The sequence below is a fragment of the Emys orbicularis genome, chromosome 3, assembly GCF_028017835.1.
Source record: "Emys orbicularis isolate rEmyOrb1 chromosome 3, rEmyOrb1.hap1, whole genome shotgun sequence".
Lineage (NCBI taxonomy): Eukaryota > Metazoa > Chordata > Testudines > Emydidae > Emys > Emys orbicularis.
The window spans coordinates 158,639,942-158,659,762 of record NC_088685.1 but is presented as its reverse complement, the minus strand read 5'-3'; the positions used below and the strand labels follow the sequence as shown (position 1 = coordinate 158,659,762).

General features: G+C 42.7%; 1 protein-coding gene across 6 annotated transcripts in view; it reads left to right on the top strand.

The window, feature by feature from the left end:
* Positions 1–19,821, top strand: part of LOC135876744 (centromere protein F-like) — a 171,635-nt gene that overhangs the window by 77,813 nt on the left and 74,001 nt on the right. For all 6 annotated transcript variants that reach the window (XM_065402078.1, XM_065402075.1, XM_065402077.1 and 3 more), the window contains 3 exons: positions 2,291–2,413; positions 4,686–4,808; positions 9,582–9,717. In XM_065402078.1, the coding sequence (XP_065258150.1) occupies positions 2,291–2,413; positions 4,686–4,808; positions 9,582–9,717 (382 nt within the window). The remainder of the gene's footprint in view (positions 1–2,290; positions 2,414–4,685; positions 4,809–9,581; positions 9,718–19,821) is intronic.

Below are 19,821 nucleotides of genomic sequence, written 5' to 3'. Positions count from 1 at the left end.
ATTTGCTAGGGAGCCAGTTGGAGCTCATTGCATACTTTTATTCAGCACTACTCACTAGTTGCAATTACTAGATCTGATGCCCAGTTTGTTAGGGCAGTCCTGCAGTCTTTATGTAAATTAGACTCTTGACATCCCCCTCCATAGGGAGATAACTGCTAGTCACCTAAAGTGAGATCCATGTTAACAGATACTGGGAGACAAAACTCCAATTACTTACCTTACAGTAATTCTGGTTCTTCTGGCTGTTCTGCCCACATGGACCCCATGACCAGTCCTCTTCCTCTACTATTGTGAAATCCATTAGTTTTGGGATTCTGTATTGGCAAAGAAGCTGAGAAGTGGCTGGGCCTGCTTTGCCCGCAGGTGTTATGTGTGTGTGAGGGGGGTGCGTGTGTGTGTGCGTGCATATTAAGATACCTGCTGATGCTACACTGTGCACTGTCAACCCAAAAGAACTCAATCTCATGCACATGGGGCACATGCACACCTAGAGCAGGATCCATGTAGCCAAAACATCTCAAAAGAAACCAGTTAGTGTAAGGAAAATAACTTTTTTGTAACATGATATTCTGATTTTGCTACTAAGGGGCAAATTTTAGTAGCTCGTATTCAAATTGAGGGTAAGTTAGTGGGAAAATATTTTCAGTATCTCCACTCTGACCTTCCCGCTTTCATTTTTTTCTCCTTTGTCACACTCTCCCTTGCTACTTTTATTTGGATTTTTTCTTTTCTTTTAGTTTGGCAGCTGGATGGATCTGCATTTGTTAGTGAAACAATTTATTGGCCTACCACGAATTAAATTGACTAAAGCCATGTTCCCTACCTGTTGATAATAGTAGTCTGGTGGTTATAACTTGGTAAGAGGAAGTGAATCCGTATTTCTTCAAGGTAGGCTGGGCAGGCAGGCTACCAATTTGTTCCCCCCCAAATTATTGTTAGATGATAAAAAAAATCAGAAAAAAAGTGTGAACATTTTGCTAGTAATTGGCTCACTTATTCCTGAGTGTGACCCTCCCCACCTGCATTCTTCTGCTCCTGGCAGGCCAGCCCAGGGTAGGAGTGGGCCTTTGGAAAGGGTATGAGGGCAGAGAGGCTGGGGGTAAGTGGGGGAGACATAAAGATTTGGGGAAATGGATCACTGGGATCCAAAAGGGTTGGGGACTTCATAGGATGGGTCTCTGGCTGGCAATGAGAGTGGGAACAGGCTGTGGGGGTACTTGAGGACATGGGATGGAGCAGGTGTCTTGCTGGAGGATAGGAGGGTGCTTAGGAGAAAGCAGAGGGGAAGCACTAGCACTTCACTACCTTCTCCATCTGACAAACCTGCTGTGATTTGTTAGAGGGGAGTCCTGCAACTGCTGCCAAGAGAAGTTTGGCAGAGAGGTTTGTTGCCAGGAGACGCCACTAGTGCTTTCCCTTCCCTATCTTCTTCCTCCACTTTCTGCTCCCCCACTTAGCTCTCTCTTTTCCTTACCAACCTCAACACCCTCTACGAAAAGTCCTGTGCCCCTCATAGCCCTATTCCCCCACATAAATCCTCTCTCAAATTCATGTAGAGCCCCAACCATAAGGACCGTGGGGCTGGGAAGAAGCCTCAAAAACTAATTATACCTGGATGGATATCTACTTTGCATCTCCTAAAGATTGCAGGAGATGGGCTAGATTCCTAAGGATCTTAGGAGGTGTGCATTAGTGAAGTTCTGCTCCCCCAGAACTGAGGCGGGAGGAGTGAATGCCCCTCTACCAAGCTTCTGTTGCTACTCAGTCTTATGGTAAGTCAAAATGAAAAAAATTAAGGCAGTTTCCTCACAAAAAACATTTTTACAGCAGTAAGTTAAACATGTAATCATAGCAAAGAAGGGAATTTTTTCCCCCAAAGGATCATGATTATTGGGGATTAGTCTGGTTGCTTAGTTGTAATGCTCAATGTTGTTATGGAGATCTACTTTTGAATTGATATATAAGCTTCATTCCATTATTTGCTAGTATTTTTTTGATCCACCTGTATTGGTGTAACAGATTCAGTAGGCTGCTCTGATTGGCCAAACTGAGTCATGGCCATTAGTGGCCATAACAGAATTTATGCTTTACTTAAAAATGGTTTTTAAACTCTTTTTGCTTCTGTAAGAGAGGGCTTTAGTGTAATTAGTAACTATTTACAGAGACTATTTACAGTCCCTCCCCCATGTTTTCCAGTGTTAATAGTTATAGTAACTTGACTAGAAACATGTAACAGGAGTGTGTTTCTCTCCCCTCCTCCCTCCCCCTCCCCCATCTTCTACATTTCTAGGAAGTATTACGTCAGCTCCGTGCCTTAGAGACAGTGGCTCAGCAGGCCAAGGAGATCATACTGAACCAGGACTTGCAGCAAGCCAAGCATGAGTACCGTGGTCTACGGGCAGAATTTGACAACGTAGGATTTTTAATATCTGAACTATTCAAATGGAAGTGGTGATGCTGAGTTTTTATTTTATGTAAAAATTTAACTGTCCTCTTTTTTGTGTTTAAAGCTCTAGACATGACTAATATTTAAGTGCAACTAAATACATCCCAGGTCAGAGCAAGCTGCGATATGTTCCTGTCACAGGGTGAGCTGGTCCATTAAAAGACTGGGGCACAGCTGCACTTTTTCTCAGGTTTAGCCTGTATGATGGGAATGAATACAAGGGTCATGTGACAGAAGCATTCATCTAAACCAGGCCTGCTGGTTTAGATGCATGGCAGCCTGTAGTCATTCAAGAGAGAGACACCCCCCCCCCCACGCCCCAAAAGTTCAGAGAGACACTCTCTCTCTCCTTAGTTCCCAGGCAGAGAGCCTGTGAAGAGGACAGGTGACAATTTTCCAGAACTCTAAGGCAGAAGACTTTTGGGGGAAGAGATTTACAAGGAACTGGAAACTGTGCAGGGATAAGCCTCCATTGATGGACCTGCAGGATGCAGAAATCCCAGCTAGGAGAGGGGCTGGACTGCAGGGATGGGCATGTTCTGATAAAGACCTGGAAAAACTTGAGGCCTCAGAAATGGAAAGGAATAATTGAGGCTGGTAAGGGTATGTTTGAGTGTTGTGTTATGATAATAAACCAAACTGGAAGAGAGCACTACTGTAAAATCGCCACATGTGATAGCTGGTTTGATGCAAGATTGAAGGTAAACTGAGGTAGCAGATGGGCCCAAAGGCAGTTTGGGGGTAATGCCCTGGAACCGTTCCCTTTAGCCTTGTTTGGATTTGAGCACTGCTTCTTTTCTACCCACACTCTCTAATAGAAAACTGCTTTTTTATTTTTGATACACATGGTCTACACTGACTTAATACAGAGGTTCTAAATTTGTCCACGATAGCTGTCCGGCATAGCTATGTGTCATCCTAGCTGTGTGAGCACATTAATCAAACATTTTCTACAGAGGAGAAAATACTAACCACTACACATACTCTTCTTTCCATGTTTACTCTTGAAACACTCGATTCATACTGAAACTTGGACGTCTAAAGGTTTTTATCCAGAAAAGCGTACTCCTTTCTAGAATGGAACTAAATTATTTCATTCTCATTTTTTTCTCTCTTGATGTTGGTAATAAATTTACTTCCTTTTTAATTTGGAGTACTATAGAGCTCTTATGACAGATATAAAACAGATTAAAAAGGTTGAAAACCAGTTAGAATTTGGTGGTGTTACAGTTATGGTCTTGTTAACTTCCTGGTTTAGATAGTGATATAAAGTCAGGTGATATATTTAAGATTGAGCATAGCACTACACTAATTTCCCTTACCCCCGAAGAATGTAGTTCTGGAGACAGAGGTGCAAGCTGAATGTCTTTGTTGGTCCATAAATACGGGGAATTAAGGTGTACCAATACTGGTTTTTAAGAACATGTAACCTATTCCTTGAATATATAGTAAGTGGAAAAGGTAGAGTAATTTGTCAATCTCTTGATATTTGGATTGTACAGAATTGAGTCTAGTTTGGTATTGATCCTTTCTGTTTGTTGGCTGTTCAATGGCATATTTGGTGATAGCTGATCATCAGTCCAACAGCTAAATGTTACCTCTCAAATGAGCAGTTGAGGACTGAGTGGGAATGGGGAAGCATCTTCTAAACCTAATAGGTGCTTGCTTTGACAAAATATGTTACGTTAAAAAAAATTGAGAGCAAGTGTTAAATCTGCTGCCCTTATGATTGAACTTAAAAGAAAGCTCTGGTTAGGATTCCCAATCATTAACAGACTGTACTATAAATATTGCTTAAATTATGAATATATTTATACATTACAACTATATACTTGAAAATGTGCCTGAAAATATTTTTCATAACCTTGCCCAGTCTTGAGTTAAAGATTTGTGTTACCTTAACATGTACTGTTTTTGGTATGATACAGAATCTAGAACCCGGGACTGGACAGTGAAAGGAGGATGGATTTTTCAGATATCTGGGCTATTTTTAATTGTACTTTTTTAAAGCCATCATGCTGAGTTTCAAGGATTAGGGCCAAATTCTGCTCTTAGTTATACAACGCAGAAGTCAACAGTTACTCCAAAGTTCTCTTTCTGTAAGAGGAAGCAGAACATAGCTTATTCTTTTTGCTTTGTTTTATAACATATCTTTGGAGCTCATCATTTAAAGGGACATCTATTTTTTCAAATAGATTAAATATGACTACAAATAAAATGTGATGTGTTTTCCTCATAGGCAATAGCCCAGAAACACCATTTGGAAAACAACTCCAATGAGCTGACACAGAAGATGTGCAGAGCAGCACGGGCTTTACTGGCAAGCCAGTCAAAGGAAAATGAGCTGAGGAGAAACTTTGAGGTAAAGAAATCAGAGGGGCAACTGGAATAATTAATAAATTAAACTGGAAATCAGTAAGAACTGGTGCCATTTAGGCCTTACTGACTCACAGGGGAACTCTGCAAGCTGTGTGTTGGAGAATAGTGTATTTCCACCAGAAGTTGTGTTTCGATACTGTCTTAATCTGGCTGTCCTTTTTTGGACCATCTTAAGACTGTGACAATGTTCCTCCTCTGCCTTGGTGGGCCCTGTGCTTATTGGCGGATTTGCTCACCTCAGAGATTCACGGCAGCCCTCAGTTTGGACACTTTTGTGGCTCAAACCTGCCGTTCATTCAGCTAACCTCATCACTGGCCAGCATGGGGAAAAGGAAGGAGAACAATCCCCGCAGTCTCTGCTGACCCACCTTGGGTCAGGGGGACAGGCCAGGGACCTTCCCCTCTGGTGGGACTCACAGTCCAAGTCAACTCCTCTTAGGGTGACCAGATGTCCCGATTTTATAGGGACAGTCCCGATTTTTGGGTCTTTTTCTTATATAGGCTCCTATTACTCCCCACCCCCTGTCCCGATTTTTCACACTTGCTGTCTGGTCACCCTGACTCCTCTTATATCCAATAGGGGGGAGGGGGAAGGGGGGAACCTGGGCCTGCCCTCTACTCTGGGTTTCAGCCCAGGGCCCTGTGGATCGCAGCTGTCTACAGTGTTTCATGTAACACCTGTGTGACAGCTACAACTCCCTGGGCTACTTCTCCATAGCCTCCTCCCAACACCTTCTTTATCCTCACTACAGGACCTTCCTCCTGATGCCAGATAGCATTTGTACTCCTCAGTCTTCCAGCGGCACGCCCTCTCACTCTCAGCTCCTTGCGCACCCTTCACTGACTGAAGTGAGGTCCTTTTTAAACCAGGTGCCCTGATTAGCCTGCCTATCTTAATTGATTCTAGCAGCTTCTTAATTGGCTCCAGGTGTCCTAATTAGCCTGCCTGCCTTAATTGGTTCCAGAAAATTCCTGATTTTTCTGGAACTGCCCCAGGGAAAAGGGACCTGCTTAATCTGGGGCTAATATATCTGCCTTCTCTCACTCTCCTGTAGCGGGCCCCTGCCCTGTGGACCCAACCGGCCTCCCCGCCCTTTCACCGTAAGCCGGCTACACGACTTGAAGCCGGTTCGTTTCCAGACTGTGCCAAGGAAACATCTATACACGCTCGTGCTCCACACCCTGCACTTCCTCACTCTCGCGTCACACCCCGACACAAAGTGGCGGGACCTCCTGCCACTTCTAGAGGGTGAGGAGCCCCGGTGGGCCAGGCTATACTCCACCCTGCTCCCAAGGCCTGCCGGGGATGTCAGTTGGCAGCTCCTTCATGGGGCCGTGAGCACGGGCATGTACTTGGCTTGGTTCACCCCCGTCCCGGGACACCTGCCTCTTCTGCGGCGTGAGGGAGACCCTGGCGCACGTTTACCTGGAGTACGCCAGGCTGCAGCCCCTATTCCGGGTCCTCACAGATATCCTGTTGCGTTTCTGGCTGCACTTTTCCCCTCACCTCCTTATTTATGCACTCTCTATCCATGGCCCCACAAAGTCATGGGACCTCCTGGTCCACCTCCTCCTGGCCCTGGCTAAAATGCCATCTATAAAACCAGGGAGAGGAGGTTGGCCAATGGAGTCTCCTGTGACTGTGGGGCCTCTTTCTGATCCTCCGTCCATTCATGCATCCGGGCAGAGTTCCTCTGGGCGGCATCCACTGACTCCCTTGACGCCTTCGAGGAGCAGTGGGCGCTGTCCGGGGTTCTCTGCTCAGTGTCCCATTCAGGTTCCCTTCGGACCCTTTGACCGCACTCCTGTCCCTGTTATTTCATTAGTTGTCCCCCAAAATCACTTGGTTTCCAGGTCTTGTGGATCCCCCGCTAAGGCTGGGGGGATCTTTTAGCAGTGGGCGGGCTTTGGCCGGCTTTGGCCCGCCCACTTCCTGGATCCCAATAGGATCACTCTCCTGTAGCCCTCTGGCCCGACCCTGTCACAAGACCTATAGATGTGATACAAAATAAGGCCCTGATCTTGTAGTTTTTGCAATTGATTCCATGTGGACTGACCCCAGGCACAAAATTGGTTGTATGGTCAGGGTTTAAAAAAATTATTTTGCACCAGCATACTACAGATAGGGTTACAGTTCATATGGAATTATTTGTCTAATCTAATTATGTCGTATGGTTCAAAAGACTCTTTGTTTAGTCCTAAAAATAAAATATATTAAATATCTGTTTGAGTTCATTTGGAAATTCTAGAATCATTAGCTGCTTCCTAAGTATAAGTGTGTTTTGCCTAATTCCAAGATTTCGTGGAGGAATGGGTACTTTTTTGGTCACACAATCAATTTAAAGCAAGAGAAAATCCCAAAAATGATTTGTACATTTTTACTTTTTCAAGCACTATAGACTAGCATTATCATCAAAATTCTAACTATGAAGCCAGATCCTGACCTGGAATATATCAGCATAGCTCCATTGAAATCAATAAAGTTATTCCAATTTACACTAAAAGGATTTGGCTGTAAATTTTGATTTAAAAAAAACCTTGATTGTAGATTAAAAGATTTTCCTTTTAATTTGGAATTAGAAGGAAAATGAAAGGGAAGAGAAGTCAGAATAGTCATAGAAGCAACATCAGAGTTTTTTTTTTTAAGTTCTTATATTGTGCCAATTGCTGTTGTATCTGAATGCTTTCCAGAGTTAAGAATAATTAAGGTGACTAGCATCTGTTATTTGAGGTTTCTATTTCTCCCATATCCCCCAGAGCAGTGGTTTTCAACCTCTGGTCCACAGACCCCTGGGAGTTTGCAGACTGTCTAAGGGGTCCTCGAAAGGTTGTCGTTACAACGGAACAGTGGTTTTCAACCCGTGGTCTGTGGGGATCCACAGACTATGTCTAAGATTTCCAAAGAGGTCTGCGCCTCCATTTGAAATTTTCTAGGGTCCGCAAATGGAAAAGAGGTTGAAAGCCATTGTCCCAGAGGGTAAAGGGTGTGTGTGTGGGGTGGGGTGGCGGGAGTATAAATATGAAAAATGGTGATGTTAGTTGTCATTCTAAGTTTTTGCAGGAGTGAATTTCATAGTATTGGGCCAGCTCCTGAAAAAGCCCTGTCTCCTGCATATGCTAGTTTTACTTCTGATGTGTAGACAGTTGTTCCTGAGGAACACAGCTACTGAAGTCGGAGAGAGTAAGATGGTATTTTGGGCCCATGGTCTTTATAACTTCGAAAATAAAGACTGAGATTTGATTGAGTGTTCTGTTGGGGAATCAGCGGAGTGAGTGAAACATAGGACTGATGTACTCAAGTGAACCTGTATTACCGAGGGGGTGTGCTGCTGTGTTCTGTAACTGTTGCAGATTTTTCAGGGCAGATGCATTTGAGTCTAAATACATTGGATTTTGATTATTCAAGCAAGAGTTAATGATGGCCTATGTGATTGAGGCCAAATTGTAATTGCAAAGGATGGGATGGGATGTACGTTAAGGTGGGAGAATGCATGTCTTGTAAATGGTTTTGTGAAAGTCCAGCATCAGAGCATGGGATTTTTTTGCAGCTATGTTAGGTTGTTGGTTCCAGATTTTTGTTGAATGCTTCTTAATCAGAGCCACTTGTGCTGAGTCACAGCAAGAGGGGCGGGCCTTTCAGCCATTTAAAGTCCTTGAATTTCATTGGTATTTTGAACACAGGAAGCTCAGAATTCATGCAGCTTTGAGACATTTGTCATCCATCAGCATTGTCTAAAAATTTTGTCTCTTGACAACTGTGTATTTTAGAATGATTGATGATAGAGTGTGTGTGTGTGTGTGTGTGTGTGTGTTTCGGTATAACAGTTGGATATTTTGGACTAGGAGGTTGTGAAACAAAAGGAAAATAACTAGAAGCAGCAACGGTTTTATTCATGTTCTTTGGGTGACTTGTTTAAATAGCTGAAAATACAGACGTGCTGTGCCAGCAAGGATTTAAGTTGTTTTCCATCCAGACCCTCCCTTTTCTTGAATTTGGCTTCTGTGCACTGGTGCCCATCTGCTAGTAGTAAGTAGATGAATAAATGATGGCTTGCTTCCAAGAGAGTCCCACCAGTGCCATGCCATCTGTTACCCAGCAATGCAGGAGTTTGGGTTTCTTAGAAATAACTTTTATTTTAAGTTCCCAGGTAGGACATAGATGTATGGGGTATTTTAACTTTTCTTAACTTATTTGGAAAAAAGATGCTTAGAAAATTTTCTATCCCGAACCCCCAGGTATTACTGAGTAATAATACTTTGCATCTAATGCTATCTTGCTAACAAGAGCAACTTCATATATTTGAATCATCCACACAGAGATGGGTGGTCTGAGAACAGGAGCTGGAACTGGAAACTTCTCCTGTGTTCTGATCCTGGCAGTGAAATTGACTCCCCTCTGTGGCTTTGGGCAAGTCACTTAACTTCACTGACTCCGTTTTTGTGGGCTGGATTCTATCCTGTGTCAAGATCTGCTATGGGCAGGCAACAGAGAACTGGTTGCAGCTCCCTGGTTCCATATCCTGAGCCAGCTAAGTACTGCTGTGATCTGTGCCAGCTGGGAGATGTCCCAAAAGGATTGTCTGCCCTCTGAGGATTGCCAAGAGTGCAGTTTGTGTTCCTAAGTCATGTAAGTGTTTAGAAACCAAGGCCCAACTTTCCAGAGTCTTCATGGGACTCAGAGGGGTAGTATGCCACATCACACTACTCTCAGTTTATTGACTTAATTGACTGTTTTGTAACTAATGTTTTGTTGTAGGAAATGAAGAAGGAAAAAAACCACCTGTGCCGCCAGTCTGATGAAAAATCAGAAAAAATCCATCAGCTGGAAGAAGCACTAAAAATAACCCAACACCTTCTGAAGGAGACCCAGAAGAATTCTGAAGAGATGAAAAGTGAGTGACACATTTCTACCTATTTAAATCCCGTTACAAAGTATTACTTCAGTGTGGGGGATCTGTAAACTTTATTATAAATGGTGATTTGAAGCATCCCCAAGAAATAAAAAGTTCCCACTGTGTGATATAGTTAAATTAACTTTCAGCTAATACACGCAATTCTCTTTCCAAACTGAGATGGAACTTCTTTATACAAATATACTAACTCATAAAATTATATGGTTTTAAAGCGATTTAAAATGAGGAATAAATACGTCCCAAACAAAACTATATGGTCAGCAAATTAAATACTACAATGTGCTCCTGTGTTTTAAAATCCCAAGCAAACCAATATACCTCAAACTATTATCCTTTAGCTTGTATATGGACTCCATCAAGCTAAAACGTGATGAAATGTTACCCGCCGAGCCCTAATTTGACTTTTCCCTACATTTGTCTATCTGGTTGGGAAAATGCATTTTGCAGACTGCGGTTTAAGAGAACAGGTCATTCTGCTAAATAGCCATTGTAAAGAAGGAGACTGCTCCCACTTATCGCTGTAGAAGTCTAACCTCACTTAATGAGATTTCAAAATTAAATTTATGGACCTAGTCCTGCTCCCATTTTAATCAGTATTTCTGCACTCTCCAATCCACGAGGCCATCCAAATAACTGCTTTGCGTTTTGATCTTATTCTTGGCAAGTGGCAGCACTTTCGGCTAGCTAATAAAATGTAATGCCTTCGAAGTCCATTTTCTTGCTTTCGCTATCTTTTATCTGTGGTTCTTAAGGTGTCAAATGGGAGCATTATCTCAGTTTTCTGGAGGGACTAATTATGAACAAAAAAATAAGTCAGAAGATGTTTGTGCTGTAGCTCTTCACTGCAACCAACAATAACTTGTCCTAATTGAAACATAACTGAATGTGGGTGCCCAGAGTCCTAGGCTGTCACCCTTAACCCCCGGACGGTTCTTCCTCTCTAAGAAGTCTCTGATTATCCTCTCTAGTTATACCTTTTCCCCCTTGTAACGGTGTGGGACTCACCCCTGCGGCGCCTCCTTCTGGTCATCCAGGGACTTAGCTCATTTCTAGCCAGAGCACCCTCTGATGGTCACCATCCTGCTCGACATTAGCCCCCGTGTCCCTCCCGGACCCTGGTGTCCTCCCCTGTCAGGGTCCTGCCCCCAGCAGTAACCCACTATCTGGGGATTCCCACCCAGGGGAATCCCCACCCCCTATCCTCCACCTTGCCTCAGTGGCTACTGCCAGTCACCGTCTAGCCCTGTTTCACTGGGGCCGACTGCAGTCTGTAATGGCCACTCATCATTGGCAGGGGACTTTGGACCTGCTGCCTTTCCCTACAACTCAGTACCTCTCTGGGCCTTGGACAAGGCCCTGCAGCCTGGGGAGTTGCCAGCCTGGAGCTCCCCAGCTCCTCTGGCCTTTCCCTAGCCCTGCTTCACTCCAGTACCCTTAGCTTCCCCAGCAGCTAGGTCCCTCTCCCTTCAGAGCTAGAGGAAGATTGACTGAGTGTTTGGCTCACAGCCCTTTTATAAGGGCCAGCTGTGGCCTGATGGGGGCGTGGCCCAGCTGTAGTTGCCTCCCCAATCAACCCAGGCTTGCTGCTTTCCCCAGCCACAGCCCTCTGCAGGGTTGTTCCAACCCCTTCAGGGCTAGAGCGGGCAACCGCCCCGCTACACTCCCCTTTGAATCACCACCCTAAATAATCCTTCTCCATCCTATGTGTTGACATATTTCAAATAACTGTTGATTGCGATCATTTCCCTTCCCCTCTCTGTGCCCCTCTTTCTCACCAAGTTCTGGGTCTTGGAGACATTGAATTTTCCTTGTCCTGTAGGAAGGGAATGCGTAGTCTTGTTTTATATGGTAAGTTGGTGTTATTCAATAGAATTCTCTTTGCAATACGGGAAATCTCTTGTATTGTCTGTGTCTCTTAATTTTACTCCATACATCAGTCCATCAAACACCTTGATCATTTTTATATATTCTGGATTTTGAAGATAGGAAAATGGACAAATAGGGCACCAAAATTCTTTATCTAGCCATTGATACTGTTACCTGTCAACCATGAGTTTCAGAGTACAAGCCATCAGACCTCAGTGAAGATGGGCTGAAGAAACAGAGTTACAATTGTGAAGCATAGAGCGGTTTGACTAGCAGTATGTTCTTTCAGCAAAACTGAATTCTGGCAATGCTAAAATTGTCTCAGCTATACAATTTCATGGTTTGGGAATAAAGGCAGTTTTAGAACACATACGTAATTATATTCTGAAATACTAAGAAAATTTATTGCTAGGTGAAAAATTGAAAATTGTCAATATTGCCATTTTATAGTGTTACCCATAAAAGCTAATATTGCATATTTGACATAGTTTGCTTTCACAAATTAACCACTTAATTTTTTTTATTACTATAGATAAGAGTTTGTCTCAGAAACTAGAATTGGAAGCACTACAAGCCGAGCTTCAGCATTTAAAAAGCGACAATAAATTGCTCCAGGATTCAGTCCAGGAGCTACAACTTGAAAATGGAACCCTTAAGAATCTGAACAAGGCTTTAGAAGAAGAAAAAGTAGACTTACTAGAAACAAACATAAGTTTTTCATATAGTTTAATAAGGCATTTTATACTTAAGCTTTTAAGAGCCAAAATATTTATTTGTGTCCTTTTTAATATCTAGTCTCTATTCTAATATAACCTTTGCTATAACTTCTCCATTAGTAGCATGGAAATCTCATTAAATCTGTTATCTTATAAACTTCTGGCTATCAAAGATACAGGAGGTCTTTAGCGGGACACCTGAAAACATGATAAAATGTGCACGTTTTGTCTGTTCTGTGGCCCAGCTTTTCTCCTCATTCGGAACAAAGAGGTGATTCCTCTCACCTGTAGAACTGGGAGGTGGACCAGTGTTGTTGCTGAAGGCTCCAGGACTAAGCTCCATCCTTCACCTCAGGCCACCAGAAATTGTGTCCACCAGCAGAACAAGTTGGCGGTTCAGTTTCTCCCAACAACTTTGTTTTATCATTAATTTTTGTTCATTTTTCTGCAATATTGATTTCATTTCAACTTCTTGCACCTCTTTCTCTCTCCTCAAGTAAGTTCTCTGGATCCGCAAACCCAGCACTTCTCAGTAACTCCCTTTGACCACTAGTGCAGTGGTAGAAAAGCCCTGCAAGATCAAGCTAAGTCCAAGTAGTTCAGTGGGCAGCTTTTTAGGGGTCTTAGAGGGTAACCTACGTCTTGCTGCTACAAGCCACCAACCCTTGCTGTGTGAGGGGATGGGGCTTTGTTGGACCAGCGCACTAGTGCCCTGCATGCGCACGTAAACACACCCATTTGAAGCCCTGACTCCATTGTGAGAAGGCTTGATCAGGAGCATGAGGATTCTCAAGGAGATGAGAACCCCACATAGTCTGCTCAGGAATAACACTTGGAAACTCCATATGCTCTAGGTCCCAAGGCATCAAGGAGAAATCCCTTCCCATGTTCAAAATGGCTCCCGCTTTACTGAGTAAAAAGCCTCAAGTGGTACTAATTCTCTTCGGAAAGGTGTAGACAGACACCCTTTCAGGCACCTGGGGCCATCTAGCAAGCTATTCCAACAATCAGCATTTGTCTCAGTACCCCTACTTAGTTGAGCGATGCCCAGAGCAGGGTGATTAGTGTGCTACCTCACTTCTGTAAACAATCGGGGGAAGTACCCCAGGTACACAACCACACAAAAAAGAAATCCCAAACCCACATGACTCTCTCAGCACTGGAAGCCAGTGTCTTGAAAAAAACCTCAATAATAATAAACTATCTAGTTTCTCATGCTTTCCTCCTTTGAGATCATCATTTCCGGTTAAAAGTAGATGTTAAACTACTACTAAGGAAAATTTGAAAGTTTGGGGAACCTAAGTGCAGCAGTAGTCCTACCAGAGAGAGACATTGCCATGCCTCCACTTATGGTGCAAAGGAAACAATACCTTACTTGCCAGGGTCTGTACTTCCAAATTAGACCGTGTTTAAACATGTCTTTTCACTCTGCCCCTAAGGTTAACCATAACTGACTGATGTGATATTAAACATAACAGTGCAGTGTCTACACTGCATGTTGTAACATCATGTTAATGAACACATTAATTAATACCTTGTGAAACTTCCCACTGTAGACGTGCCCCTATTGTCTTGAAACTGCTTCTACTACCTCATTATGTCACACTCAACTTGTGAGAGCATATCAGTTCTGATGTATGCAGAATTTCCATCTAAATTATTAATTAAGTGATTCTTCTTATGACAGCACTATTTTTGCTAATAATTTAGATAGGCGTTTTTAGTTTTTAAACCTGTCCATCCAGGTGAATTTTTTCTTATCAATTCCCTCTGCATTTTCTAGCCTGCAGTCTTTTTCTACTTCCATTTGTGGTGAATGACGGACTGTAGTTCTGTGCTCTCGCTTCAGAAATAAACACATGAAAAAGCAATCATGTAGCACAGTGTGGAGCCCGTATTGTGGCAAGCAGGCACTGAGTTACAGTGCTCACTCCATGCCCAGCTAATGGAGCACTGTGCTTGTTATTTACGTTATCCTGAAGTGTGTTTTATAAGGCTGCCAGATATCCACCATCCATTTCTTTTGGCATTCCAATGCACATAGGGTGGACAAACATGCCTGGACCACATGCTTTTCAGCTGGGTTTTGTCATTGGGTTATTTTGAATATTCTATTTAGATTATTATTTCTCTATCAAGGAAATCTACACACATGTAGCTTTCCAATAAACATGACTTTAATGTTTCTCTGTTGGAATTAGAAGCTGCTATAATTCAATTGTATATTACTAAGTGAATCTACTATACAAATGCATATTATAACTTTTGTCTGGTTTTTTAGTTGCACTGAACTTTTAATGACAGGTGAGATGCCATTTGTGATAGTATAATGCTTATACAGAAGAATGAAGTTTCCTATTAGCAACTAAAAACAATTTTTTATTTTATAGTTGGACAATCTGAAGTCTACAGTTCAACAGAAGAAGCAAAATGGATTTGCTCACAGTAAAATGAAGACGTGGATGAAATCCTGTAAGCAGCTAGAGAAGGGAAAAAAAATGTTGCAGAAACAAATTGCTGAACACGGTGCTCCATTAAAGGAGCAAAAGCCAAGTATGGGGTAGTTTAAGAAGGAAATGCTATACTAGAATGTTATTATAAGGCTGCAAATCATTCATGGAAGTCACGGTTTCCGTGAGCTCTGTGAATTTTGCAGTGCTGGTGCAGCTGATCCCAGGACCACCCCATCAGCTGGGGAAGCCCAGGAGCCAGCCGCACTGGCCGTTGCTCCGGCAGCACTAGGCATGGTCCCTGGTGCTGCCCTGGAGCAGCAGTCTGGGACTAGTGGCAGCGGGGTCCTGGGCATCCCCCCAGCAACAGCGTCGCCCTGTTCTCTCTCCCCCACTCCCCAGCAGTCTTCAGGAGCGTCCCCCCTCCCAGTAGGTAAGATTTAGTCACGAGTATTTTTAGTAAAAGTCATGAACAGGTCATGGGGCCGTGACTTTTTGTTTATTGCCCGTGACCTGTCCATGACTTTTACTAAAAATTCCCGAGACTAAAACATAGCCTTAATCATGATCCTGTTTCTAACCTTAATGCATTTATTTATACAGTATGTTTTCAAAACATGCATTATTACGTTTGATTCAGATGAGGCGCCAGATCCTCAGCTGGTGTAAATCAGTATAGTTTCTGAAGCTCTGCCATTCACACCAGCTGAGAATTTGGCCCAAGATCTGTCTCCTCAAATTTCAGAGTCTCCTTATATGTTATGAATATAGATTTCCAATGCCTATGTTTTGAAATCAAAAATGACCTTAGGATGAAGGGGAGGCTATTTTTTAAAGAACATTAGAGTGCTGTGTATAACTTCTTACAATGCTTTGTTTGAGACATGAGAGTGTAAAATGTTGGAGTGTGTCTGTTCTTTCCGTTGCTGGCCATCACAACAAAGAAAATTCACATTCTGGGTATAGATGGCTGATAGTTCAGCATCCACCATGGAGAAATTGACATCTTTTAGAGTTTATACATATGTCCTTCCAAACAGCTTTTGGTGTCCTTCTGGATTGTAGACAGGGAGAGAGGAGCAGCTCTTAAACTGTTATGCAAAGTATCAGAGGGGTAGCCGTGTTAGTCAGGACCAAAGAGAAACTGCTGAGCTCCAGTTCATTTGCAAATTTGACACCATCAGATCAGGATTAAACAAAGACTGTGAATGGCTATCCAACTACAGAAGCAGTTTCTCCTCCCTGGGTGTTCACACCTCAACTGCTAGCAGAGCAACTCACCCTTCCTGATTGAACTAACCTCGTTATCTCCATACTGATTTATACCTGCCTCTGGAAATTTCCATTACTTGCATCTGAAGAAACATGCTTCAGACAGTTCCTCCATTTTCTAACTATCATCAGCCTGGTGCTAGTTGCAGCTTTCTGGGACCAGGAAGTGCTGGGGTTGATTAACTTTAACAAATATTTTTTAAGACACATACATTGGGGTTTTATTGATCACAAGCTTCAGTCATTTCAAGAGTTGTCAGGGGCTAAGTATAGAGCTAATAGGACAACCGTTTAAAGTGGTCACCACAGTGTGTAAAATATACTACAACTTGTCTGCCATTAGCTAGGGTAAGTTAGGCTAGCAAATATTCATGAGTGTCCAATAAGCAGAATCACTAGCGGTATAAAAAGAGATCCATATTTCTGAGACGAGCTATATTCAATTATATACACAAAAATTGTTAAAATAATGGTAAGGTGGTAATGTTAAGCACTTCAAAGTTAGGAAATGCCAGAATTAATGTTGCCCATGTATTGTGTGTCCAGGGGCAGATTCCAAAGAATCGGGGTACCTGGCACCCTGACAGTAAATATGGTATCAACAGAGATCTCTTCTGTAAAGTAACCTTTACATGATGTCTGTTTTGTTTTATTTGGTATAGTTTACTGTGGTTGCACAAGCACACATCTTATGTACTTAATTAACAAATGAATGATTGAGATCATTGCATTCTAAACTCATCTTTCCAGAGTCTCCTTAAAGTTATTTGTACAGGTAATGACTCTTTCCTTTGGTCAGGTGCTGATGAGGTTGCCATCTCCCTACATGAGAATGAGCCAGAGTATCATCCAGACGGACACCCAGAGGTGGTGAAAAAAGGTAATTGTTACCTCTTTAGAGGAGAACAGACCACATTGGTGGGGAGTGTGTGCGCGCACGCTTATCTAGAGAATCGTGTTGTCATATGTGTGACTTGGAAGCATTGTAAAAACTTGGACATCATCGGCCAGATTCAGCCCTCGTATAGGTTGCATAAGTCTATTTAACTCAACTGCTTGTCAGAGCTGAGTTTAGCCGCATGTGCTTTAAAAAAAAGCCCTAGTATACAATTGAGGCTATAGGGGGCTAGTATATTTTGTTGTAGATGTATGTAATTTCTAGTGGTTTTGGTTTTTGGTCTGTGTGATGTCTTCCCATCTGTACAGTTTTGTAGTATTTGATGACAAAAGCAAAACAGCCAAAAATTCTGAAATCCAGAATCCTAATATCAGGTTGTAGTTTTGAAAATCAGTCTAGATACATGCTGTTGACTTTGGGACTCCTCCAAAAACTTTGCAAAAGACCTCTGGCAAAAAGAGAGGGATTCTAGGCCCAGCCATTCCCAGTATAAAACACCTTTTTCTTCTGGTTGAGAGGAAGGGGGGAAATTTTTACTTAAACATTTTTAACTAAATGTTTTTTCATTGAAATGTGCTGCATTGTCAAAGCCGAAATGTTTCACGGAGATGTATTGATTCAGACCAAGTTTTTGCTGGGAAGGTTTCTGAGGTGCAAAGTGGACTCTTGCAAGGAGGAAGGCCCCCAAATTGAAAACCTGATGTTTTTGATTCAATTTCATTTTGTGAAAGCCTTTGAAAGGCTTATGTTTTCATTCCAATCTAGAATAAAAACAAATTTTGAAACCTCGAAAGGTGTCGCAAAACAGAATTGTCGCCCTCTGGCCAGCTCCACTTAGAACAGTAGAAGAGACATCATTTTCAGATGGAAATGATTTTCCAGTTAATGGTGTTCCTTTAAAGGAAAAAGAGAACATTTTCTTGGGGAAAACGCTTTTTGCCATTTTAGTAGAGCTGCTGTTGCACAGATCCACACCCTTGCCTGAGTTCACCTATAAAATTCTAGGAACGCAAGATAGTCCTAATATTTCCCCCATTATATTTTATTCAGTGAGTAAATGCCATTTTACTTTCTTAAATTATTACCAGTTGTCATCTCCATCTTGAAATGAGCAAGATCAGATTGATTAGAACAATAAAGTAATTTAAGCAACTGTGGTTAATAGAAGCTGTTTATTTTTTAGGGTTTGCTGATATTCCTATTGGGAAAACCGACCCTTACATTTTGTGCAGAACAGCTCTACACCTAAGGACCAGTCCCCGTCTTGCTGCCCAAAGGCAAAAATTGTCACCATGTTCCCAACTTTTAGGAAAAGGCAGGTCAGATCATCTTGGGGAGATCTGTAAACCGACAGCTGGTGGCAGCAAATCACAAAAGGTAACTGATCTTAAAAATGTATCTGAATGTGCAGGGCATGGGCAATCCACATAATGTATTTATCTCTCCAAGTGAGTTTGAAGATATGCCGTGTTATTCATACCTCCTTTATATCTGCCCTGAATATAGTGAAGACAAGGTCATCAATGTAAATACAATCAATAAAGCGTGGCATATAACAAAGATCTGGACATAATGGTAAACTTTAAATTGTTGGTATGATCAAATCTGTGATCTCATGCCAAGTGCTCATTAACTTGGTAAATAGAAATGAGGTAAATCTTCCCACTTGAATGCTCATCACAAATATTTGATTATTTCTTGAAAGACCTGGCTGCCTAGAGCAGGGGGTGCGTGTGTGCGTGCATAGATGGATTACACACAAAAGCACTCAAAAGTTCGGATATGCTGGAATGAAGGCTCCTTGTCCCAATCTCTCTGTTCAGCCAGCCCCAGTTCTCTTCTCCTCCTCCTCTTAGCTCTGTGTCTTCTCTCAGTGTCTCCTACACATTCCTTTCCCCCTACCCCCGCCTTCTCTCATAGTCTTCTAGTCCTAGCCTCACCTACTGGCTCCCTGTCCTTGGCCCCCTCCCCTCACCCCCGTTCCAGTCCCAATCTTGGCATACTCCTTGTCCCAGTCTGCCCTCCCACCCCCACATTTGCCTTTTGTCCCCTCTGCATTTGAGTCCAGTATCTTCCTCCACCACTGTGCATGTGCACCAGCTTGGAGGGGTCATTGGGAGTACAGGAAAGAAAGGTTCCTGTCTCAGTTCTGGTGCTTGGCCCAAAGCAGCTGGGAAGGACCGTTGCAGGGAAACTCTGGCGTTGACCCCTATAGGCCTGGGTTGGAGCATATCAGTTGCTCTGTGAGGATGGCTCAGTGCTGTGTTTTCATATCCAGGAGCTGTGGGGAAATGGCACATGTGCAGTCACTCTGTGGGGAATAGTTCATGCCCAGTTTGGTTAGCACTAAGAGCTGTGCGAGATCCAAGTATACGCAGCGAGGATGAAATCTTCAGAGATTTTAGCTGCTAAAAATCGAAGAATTCTCTCTACTGAGCGTCTGTGAACTGTGATTTTTTTCAAAGGCTTCTAATTTGGCCAAATTTGGGCAGGTTTTCCTGGGGATGGCAAAAAGCACATTCTCTGACACAAAGGCCACTCCCTGCCAAATTGCAAGTCCCTGCTCCAACACATGGAGCTTTTCAAAGAAAAGTTGCCAGAATATTTTAATATGAGAAAAATGTAGATTTCCCTAGCCTTGCTCTTGGGAATAGCTTAACCATTTTGGCTGAAATTCTGCCTCTGTCCCCCACCCCCGAAGAAAAAGAGCATGAGGCAGACATACAGCATGGAAAATTTCAGCCCAAGCAATTAAAGTTTGTAAAGTTATAAGCAGCAGAAAACAGGGTCTTGTAATGGGAGGAGACAGGTAACCTTAATAATAAATGATCCTACTAGCTTTCCCAGTAATATATGTTGGTAACAATTTTGTTTTTGCTGT